Here is a 9,144-nt window from a genome sequence, read left to right as displayed (position 1 = left end):
CTGTTTTGAAGCCTTCGGGTCAGTGCGGTCAGCGACTTCTACTGTGAAGCATGACGTCACCATCCTTTCGTTTTGCCTCGGCCGTTCAGAACATTTGAAATGCGTTGTTTGGAATCAAATTTTGCGACATTCTAACGCAATTAGAACTCTTACGATGGATGTAGATTGCGAATTAGATGGCGATCTTTTAACAAAATTTAGTTGTTTGGGAACCACGGATCACGATGTTCTTATTAATGAACTTCAAAGACTGTTGGATTTTCAACTCAACCCGTCAGGGTGCGCTTTCTTCCTAGATATGACAAACTGGTAAATGTAAATTGTGTAATTTTCTTTTTCAAACCTACACTTCTGTAGTTTTATATTTTCTTTGCTTAGTTTCATTTTCTGGAAAAATCGTGACGCTAATCAATGGTTTTTGTTTTTCCGTCATGACTGTTTGTTCTGTCTCAAGGAATCTCCAGGTAAGATTATGTATATTTGTATTGGTTTTCTGTTTCAAATTAGCTTCCAAGGGTAACTTGTGTTCATTTAAAAGACATTTAATGTTTTTCATTTCTCTTGGTCAAACCTTCCGATGCTGGTCTATTAGTCTTTTTTTTTTCCAATGCTGCTTTTGTTTTTTCTTTTGTATATTCCCATATGATTAAAGTTTTTGTGTAATTTTGCACCTTACGATTCAAATTTTAATTGTTATTGTTGGGGTAGCTAGACTCCTGTTATCCGTTGCTGGTGTTGAATTGTGGTTATCAGCAGACGTTTTATGTTTTCGCGGTCGGGTATATTTGTGGTCTTCTACAGTATAGCTTAGAATTGTAAATTTACAGTTCATAGCAAATTATTTAATGCCTTGTGTAAGCCCCATGCCAGCTCTCAAGTACTGAAGACAGAGATACATACTAACATTTCTGGAATATTTGGTTTGGAGAATTTGGATTTAGACCACATTTGAAATATTTCAACTCTCATCAACTATCAGCACTATTTGAAATTGTATCAAAATTTCATTAACAATTCAGATCAGTCAAAGATTGATCATGAAAGGATGATTACAATATACCAGAGTGGAGAAACTTTCATGGTACAGCTGTAGATCTCAGGATTTCATTTATTTGCTCCCTGTTAAATCTTAACTCTGTGCATGACCAAGACAGAATTTCTTTTTACAATTATATACCAAAACAGTATTAAGCAGACAAGTGATAGGAATAAACTGAGAAAAGTATAAATTAAGGGAATTTATTAGTTGATCCAATACCAAATTATCCAAGCTAACATCATAAGAATTGTATGGCAAACGTGAAGGAGAATCTCTAGTGGATGTTAGGAGTAAAAAGTTTAAGCCTAAAAAGGAATGTCAAAACACTTGAAAGTAGATGTATGTGATCACTGGATCATGAAACTTAACCCTTTCATTCTTGAGTGACCAAACATGAGCTTCTCCTTACAATATCTATAGGGTTTTAAAGCAGTTGGGTAATGAGAAGAACATGAAATATCAACTAGGAAATATTTGATTTAGCACCAAACTATCAATCATTTCATATTATGGCAGTGAAAGGCTTAATTAATGACTACAGTGTCATCATGACTCAGTTAATTACCTACTGATTAACCAATGGAAGATACTTTCCTTCAAACTGACAGCAGAATTTATGAGGGGAAAAAACTCACATCACAGGAGTCCCTCGCATATCTTATAGATAAATAGTGAGAACTGGAACAGTTTATACTTATCCAACATTCACACAGAAAAATCCAGTGTCAGAACAGCCAATAACAGTTACTGTTTTTTTTCTCACTAAATACTTTATTCCCTGTTATCCGAAAAACATTCACTTTGCAGATTCAAACTTTGTATTTACAATTTAACAATGATTTGTCTCCCTTTAATGACACTGTGTTGTATCACTATTCAGATCACCTTGAATTTGTTTTTTTTTTCTTTTGTTTTTTTGTTTTTGTAGGCAGCAGTAGGGGCATATTATGATTTTAACAGTCCTCAAGACAAACTACCAAGTATGGCATTTATCAGAGATGTGACAATTGGAGAGGGCGAGTCTGTCCCACCCAACACAGCCTTTGTGAAAACATGGCGAATTCAAAATAATGGTAAAAATCTAAAATAGCATGTTTTTTATAGCGTTTCTACTGGTAACTTCAAAGGGTGTGGTTAGATACTGCTTTTTGTGAGAAATTCAGGAATGAGATTTTGTCTGATTCTCAAATAATTTAAAAAACAGTATCTTCTGTAAAGGGTGCCAAGATCCTAACGTGGACCTCTGAATCCAGATTCTAATGTGTCCACAATCAGCAGCCACATCTTCCATGTCTACATCATATGCATAATATAAATTAGAAGCTCATAGGGCATATTTTTTCCTTACAGGCAATACTCCTTGGCCAAATGGAGTGTTTCTAAAATACACATCTGGTGACCAACTGGGTCCCGTAAATTTGGTCTCTGTTAAATCTTTGAGTGCTGGCGAATTTTTTGACCTTAGTGTGAACATGATATCCCCTGCAAAAACAGGCATGTATCAGGGTCAGTGGAGGGTGTGTACACCATCTGGACAGTATTTTGGGGGTAAGTTAATTTACTGTAATAGCGTGTCATGTGCAATATTAGTCAAAAATTCATGTATGACAGAAGTTAAAATCATGTTATTTCCAGTTGAAATTATTATTTTTCCCAATATTATACATTTCCTATGGCACTAACAAGGAGAATTAAGTTAAAAATATAGAGCTTTTCAAGTTTGCAATCATTTCATTAATTCTTAAATCTTGCAGTCCCTCTCTCCACTCAGGAGTATACATTGGTTCTTGCAAATTGTCAGGGAAGCCTGATGAAGCGCCAGGGGGAACTTTGGGATGGACTTGCATCCCATCCAGGGGAGGGGGAGAGTAGGGATGGACTAGCATCCCATCCAGGGGGAGTAGGGGTGGACTACCATCTCATTTAAGGGGGGCAGGGATGGACTAGCATCCCATCCAGGAGGGATAGGGATGGACTAGCATCCCATCCAGGGGGGAGCAGTGATACTCTTAGTCCCTTCATGCCACAGAAACAAGGATGAGCTTGGATAGGGTGGGTCACTTGGCTAGAATATTAACTTGACCTTACCATACACTAATGGGTTGTGCTATTCATTTGTCTTAGATGTTATATGGGTCATTCTCTGTGTGGATGAAGGAGGATTGTTAGGACTCACACAGCAGCTGTCATCATTAGGAAGGGAAATGAACTTTCATGAAGGATCCAGCCCTTCATCACCCTCTGATAATCCTTTTGGACTTTCAACACCCATATCAATTTCCCCACAACCTATTTATTCTGTTCCCCATAACAGCCCAGCTAATGGGGTTATCCACGTTTCACCTGCTAGGAGATCTCTTTTTAATTCCACTGTAAGTGAATTTTATTCATTTGTTATTAATCAGCATTGTTCTAATAATGTTACGAGTTGCTGCAAAATTGAAGCGCAGGCTTATGATGTCGACAAAGATGGAATTTACAGCTACTGATATACTATATGCGGTTTTTCATTTTTATTATTTGAATTTCAACACAAATGAATCAAGTGCCCTTATACTATAAATTATGGCTAGCTTCCTGAGCTCAATTCAGTAAAGCCTTAAAATAAGCCTCAGTAACATACAGGATTTCCCTGAGGCATGCTAAATATGACAAAAGAAAGCAAGTTGGGTATCAAGTTCACTCATATCACTGCTATTTTGAGGCATTCTTTGCTATTTAATCACTGGTTTTTACAATTGATTCTTAATAATTCAAACCCTTACCTACTTCAACCAAAATTGATTTTACTCTGATATTCATCATAATTATATTTGCTACAGTTTTTATAATCTACTTTCTTGCCATCATTTGGTCCCATCAAGCCTACTATGTAGTAATGGCTGATAGTTTCAAAAGAAACTGTTTGGGGCTGCGTAGCTGGGAGTAACAAAATAATTTGGATATATCAACAGAGTTGAAATTATGGTAAATTGGCCACCGTAACGATTACAAAAGCTGACGTTTGGAGCGTTAGCCCTTCATCAGAGCGAATAAAGGAATTGTGGGTTGTGCGTGCTTTTAAAGGTGGAAAATGGAGCTACGTTATTGGTGGGAACATGGCAACGAGAAAAACAAGAATAAATTAGTGGAATGAAAGTATTACTATGTAGAAAGTACTACTATGTAGTAGTTGGGCACTACCACTAACTGAGCTGCAAAGCCAAACATTGGGAGTGATGCAAAGTTTACAAGGTTATTCTTCGAGTCCAAATCCTGTGGAAGCCTTGATTTTTTTAGGCTTGTTTACTAAAACTGCAGCTCACAGGATCATTCATTTGCTTGTTTTTGATCTGCAGGTCAAATGAAATTTGTTTCACTAAAAGTTGTTAACTGAAATAGGATTAAACAGCTGTAAATATTGATATGACCTTTTAGTATATACTAAAACAGTGGATAGTGTTGAAGGCGTGCTCTGATTGGCTATTCAAACTCCGAATATCCTTTGCTATTTACCTCCAAGCAACTTGGGAAAAAATGGCGTCCCGGTTTGCATCCGTGACAAGCAAAGAAATCACTCAAATTAACGACGGTGGTGTATATTATCTCACTGTTTTAGTATATACTAAAACAACTATTCACCTCAGTGTTGGTGGTTAGCAGTAGACATTTACCTTGCCGCTTCACAGCTCAGTAAATATCCACCACTAACCACCTCCACTTCAGTGAATAGTTGTTAATTATTCTATGGCTGTGTCTTTTAAGGACTGAGAACTACCAAATTCACGAATTTGATTGGCTGAAATCAATATTGAAAGCAGTCTAGATTTTCCCATCTAGACCAGCATCTAGACCGGTCTAGAAAATAAAGGTACAAAGAATATAAAAAATTGGCATATGAGACACAGCCATATAATAAACATCTTATTAACCGAGCTATGTTGGTCTGTGTGGGAGAATCTTGACCAAGGTCAAGATTCTCCCATACAGACCTCCCGCTCGGTTAATAAGAACTAAATAATCATTGGCTCTTTTTCTTATAGGTCAATGGAGAACATGTAGAACCTCTCATCACTCCTAGTATACAAGTTGGATCAGTGTTCCATGGCAAAGAAGAGGACAGTTTAGTGAATCAATTAAGGGATACATCTCTAGTACAAGACTCAGACCTAGATCATTCATAACATTTGCATTGCTAGTTGGTGTTTGATATTTTGAAGGTTGTAGGTCCTGTTCTGGGGTCAGAATTAGACATTCAAGGAGTAAATTAAATTCTTACTAGAGATTTGATTGCTCAAATTTTGATGAATATTCAAAGGTTGTAAACAGATTTTTTTTCTCGAAACTGGCAGCTGAAAAGTCACTTCTAAAACTCTACACAGGAATATTTTACTATATATCTCGATTAGGTAGTCTGACATAATGTCATTTAATCAAGCTGATATAATTTCATTTGGCATATTGTTGTTTCAGCCAAAAGAACAACGTTAACGTAAGGTAACTTATCTAATATGCACATGCTTTTGGTATTTCTTTAACTCCCAAATGTGATTAACATGTATTTTCTCCCTAGAATATCCATACAATATCCATCAAACAGGTAATTAGAATACTTAGGCTTATCAGGTGGAAGTTTTGTCTTTATCCAACAAAAAAGTCTTGGAACTAATTTTCAAGGAAATGTGTAGCAACTGGAGAGGAGAACGAACAATCGGATCTTGGAAGTTTGAGGAGGGTAAAGTGGGGTTGGGGATGGGAAGAAGACTGCAACAACTTGGGCTACACTTTGACATCAACTAGGTAAATGAAAAGTTCTATTCAGTTGGATTTTGTCTTTTGAACTAAAAAGCACAGGCAAATACACCGAATGCAAATATGGTGTCCAATTTAAGTTGCCATTGTTCTGGACTGACTAGCCTCTCACACATGTAATAATGCTTTAATTTGTATTTCCACATGAAGATGAGGCTAGTCAGTCCAGAACAATGGCAATTCAAATTTGATGCCATATTTGCATTCAGTGTATAATATCTTGCAACTGCCTGGGAATGGAACTCACAACTTCTACAGGGCTGGACACTTAATGGTAGCTATCTAACCACAGACTAGTACAAATTCAGTTTTGGCTGGTGGTTTTCGATTTCCACTAGCCCAGTTTGGCTAGTAAACAAACAAATTGTTGTAACATCTAAGTTGTCAGTGGCCACTTGGTTAGTAAGTTGAAAAGTTATTGGCGAGCCCTGTTTCACATCGTCATCCAAGATGGTGGCCAGGTCAAATTCCCGACCCTGAGGTAGTCCCTACTCAAGGGGGGGTTCTCTCATTGATTTTCCCATGAGTAGCCTGCCCCTCCCATCCTGGGACAAACCATTGATAGGTACATTATTTGGAAACCTAAGTCAAATTTTACCCCTTGTAGCTAAAATACCATTAGATAAACAAGCCACCCAGTCACAAAGTAATGCATATTGCCTTCCATATTTAGTCCAGCCCATATTTTAAAGTTTGCACATGTGATTTGGTAGGGGCTGTAATTTAGATGGTTTTAAATTAAACAATTGTAGTTTTGGCTTGCCCACATGTAATTGTCATGAGGAAAATGTTTTATGAATAACATGGTTGTCATGCTTTAATGTTGTAAAGGACTGGTAATTATTTATTGCCTGTTGAAGGGGGGGGGGGTGGTCAGAGAGAGGACTTTGGTTGTGTCACAATGAAATTTACCTGATCCCCCATAAGGCTCTGCAACGTTGTTGTGAACCACTCTAATTGGTTGTCAATTTTCTATAGTCACCCCCACCTTCCCCCCTTTATACTCTGTTGAAGAAGAGTGATCCCTGACCAATTCTCCATTCCCCCAGGCAACAAATGATAACTGCTCCTTAAAAAAAAAAAAGGATTTATTTTGTAAAAAGGAAGTTTTTAGCCGTAATGAGGTTTATTTATGATACACATGTTACACTTGTGTAAACGAAGCATCACTTGTTGTTCACAGTGTCATAAAATTTTTGCTAAATATAGTGGAAAACCCTTAATAATCCACATTAATCATCATGGGATCTCTCATTTAAAAGCGATTTTTTTTTTTAAGCTACTTGAAGTTAGCAGCAAGTTTTATTTTCAGAATTAATGGTCACAAAATTATAAAATCTGTTCAACCTCCAACCGTGTCATGTAATTTTTTCCTCCTACCCCTCAAATAGAGCAAAGGGAGATTTAAAAAAATTGACTCTGCCATTTTTGAACCCTCGATAATGCAGAAATATTTAAGCAATAGACCACACTTTCTACCGGCTTACCTGCATGATTAGTCACGCGGAATGTCGGGAGGAGACGAGAAAAGTGTGTAAATCGTTTGCCTGATCTCCCGACATCTAGCATGATAGAAAGTGCAGTCTCTCGTTTTTATAAAACATAGTTAAAATGTTTCAGTTTTGTATGAGTTTACAGGGGAAAAGTCAACGATAGATTTTTGACCAATCAGTGCCCTCGTAGCATCTTAGTCATTTTATAATATTTGGTCCGCCGTGCTATCGTTGCATTACTTTGCATCATTGGATTTTCTTAGATCGTAGTTTTAATTTTGAATCGTGGCTTAAGTTACCGTGACGTATTTCGTGAAGTAATAGCCCCTTTTGATTTTTTTTTTTTTTTTTCCGGCGAACACTGACGAACGTAGAAAACGCCCTTAAGATCAGTTTCCATTTTTTTTATTAACGATGTTAGCGAAAACTTCGGAAAACTAATACACTCACTAGCCTAGATATTGTGTCTCTGGCAAACTCTTATACTTAGAGTGAACATTTCAGCTGTTGATGTGGTCTGACAATTTTACGATCTCTTAGGGCCTGATTACATGAGCCGGGCTGATTTCTTTTGTTTTCACGCTTTGGCGAACACCAAAACAAAAGAAATCAGCCCGGCTCATGTAATCAGGCCCTTACTTTCCATTCATCCCGCGAAACTGCAACTAAGTTAAATAGATGGCCATTAAAAAGAAAACTGATTGGCAGAAATAAAACATTGAAACTTGGCTAACTTCTCCATTTTGCCTTAGATAAAAGCAATGTTCTGTAGTATTGTAGCTTGTGTAAGCTAAAATTTCGAATATCTTTTAATTTGCTTCATACTTAAAATGTTTTGACTATAATTAGAGCGAAACAAAACTGCATCCTACTGATAAGAAACGCAACAAAGTTAATCCCAAAATCCAGCTTATTTTTACATGTTAGGTGTCATGTTGTCAGTGATGACTCTTCGCTGTCTTGCATGAAAGAGGTAATTTACCTCTAGGTTCTTGAGTGAAGCACTTCAATACAAAAGACTTCGCAAATAATATAAATACTATTTATATTGAGTTTGGTCAAACCCCTGCTGGTTTCAATGTCTAACTTACTTAATCCAACTGTCGAGATATTTTTCATGACTCTTGCTTTGAAAGAGCCTCTGTTGTTTCAATTTTGAACTTTGAGTCACGAAATGGCTGTTGATTTTTAAGCGTTTCGGCGATGAAAACTTTGTACACAGTTTTTCATGTTATTATTTGTAGTCGTTTCGTGCCTCTCGGCTAGTTGATTTGGTGTTGTGAACTTGAAATTAAACAATGCCCACAAAAGGAGAAATTGTTGAAATAAGTCTTGAATACTAAAATAAGTTATCCATCATGAAAAAGAAAAGATGCTACTCACAAGAAATTTCTCGGCGTTATTCGCATAGCTGGAATGATAGGCATTTGACCCTGCTTCCAGACGTTGGGTCTGTTTGAAACAAAATATGATAATAGAGGGTGTCAAAAATAAATCATATTCGTAGCCATCTGATCAAAAGTGACGTTTTCTACTCGAAACCGTGGTTTAATCTATTTTAATCATTGTTGGGAAAATTATGTTGCCACGTTATCACTCACCTGTTAATAAGTTTATCAGAAGCAATCCTGTGTTAAGGTTTTAAACAAATTTACAGACAGACTGAAAGAGGCGGAGATTCCTTGAATTGTTTCGAAAACTCCTCAAATTTAAATTTATATTTAAGCATAAGTCTAACAAAAAAATTCGATCTTGATTTGTAAATCATCTTGGCGCATTTCCGAGCACTTGACCGAAAAAAGCCAATAGAGGTACTTCGTG

The 9,144-nt window shown here is 36.8% G+C and overlaps 1 protein-coding gene and 1 long non-coding RNA gene across 2 annotated transcripts; one reads left to right on the top strand and one right to left on the bottom strand.

Annotated features, from left to right (window-relative positions):
- Nucleotides 1–56: 56 nt before the first annotated feature.
- LOC111323264 (protein ILRUN) lies at nt 57–7,183 on the top strand. The gene is made up of 6 exons (XM_022926576.2): nt 57–309; nt 455–464; nt 1,968–2,112; nt 2,390–2,587; nt 3,164–3,411; nt 5,062–7,183. The coding sequence occupies exons 1-6, from the start codon at nt 155–157 to the stop codon at nt 5,200–5,202; spliced, it is 897 nt and encodes a 298-aa protein (XP_022782311.2). The 5' UTR covers nt 57–154; the 3' UTR covers nt 5,203–7,183.
- LOC148722434 (uncharacterized) lies at nt 3,432–9,121 on the bottom strand. The gene is made up of 3 exons (XR_015992205.1): nt 8,925–9,121; nt 8,707–8,775; nt 3,432–4,371 (listed from the first exon to the last, which is right to left on the bottom strand). It is a non-coding gene; the product is annotated as an uncharacterized LOC148722434 (long non-coding RNA).
- Between the last annotated feature and the right edge of the window lie 23 nt (nt 9,122–9,144).

Source organism: Stylophora pistillata, chromosome 10, assembly GCF_964205215.1.
Source record: "Stylophora pistillata chromosome 10, jaStyPist1.2, whole genome shotgun sequence".
Taxonomy (NCBI): Eukaryota; Metazoa; Cnidaria; class Anthozoa; order Scleractinia; family Pocilloporidae; genus Stylophora; species Stylophora pistillata.
This window is presented reverse-complemented; position numbering and strand designations above follow the sequence as displayed.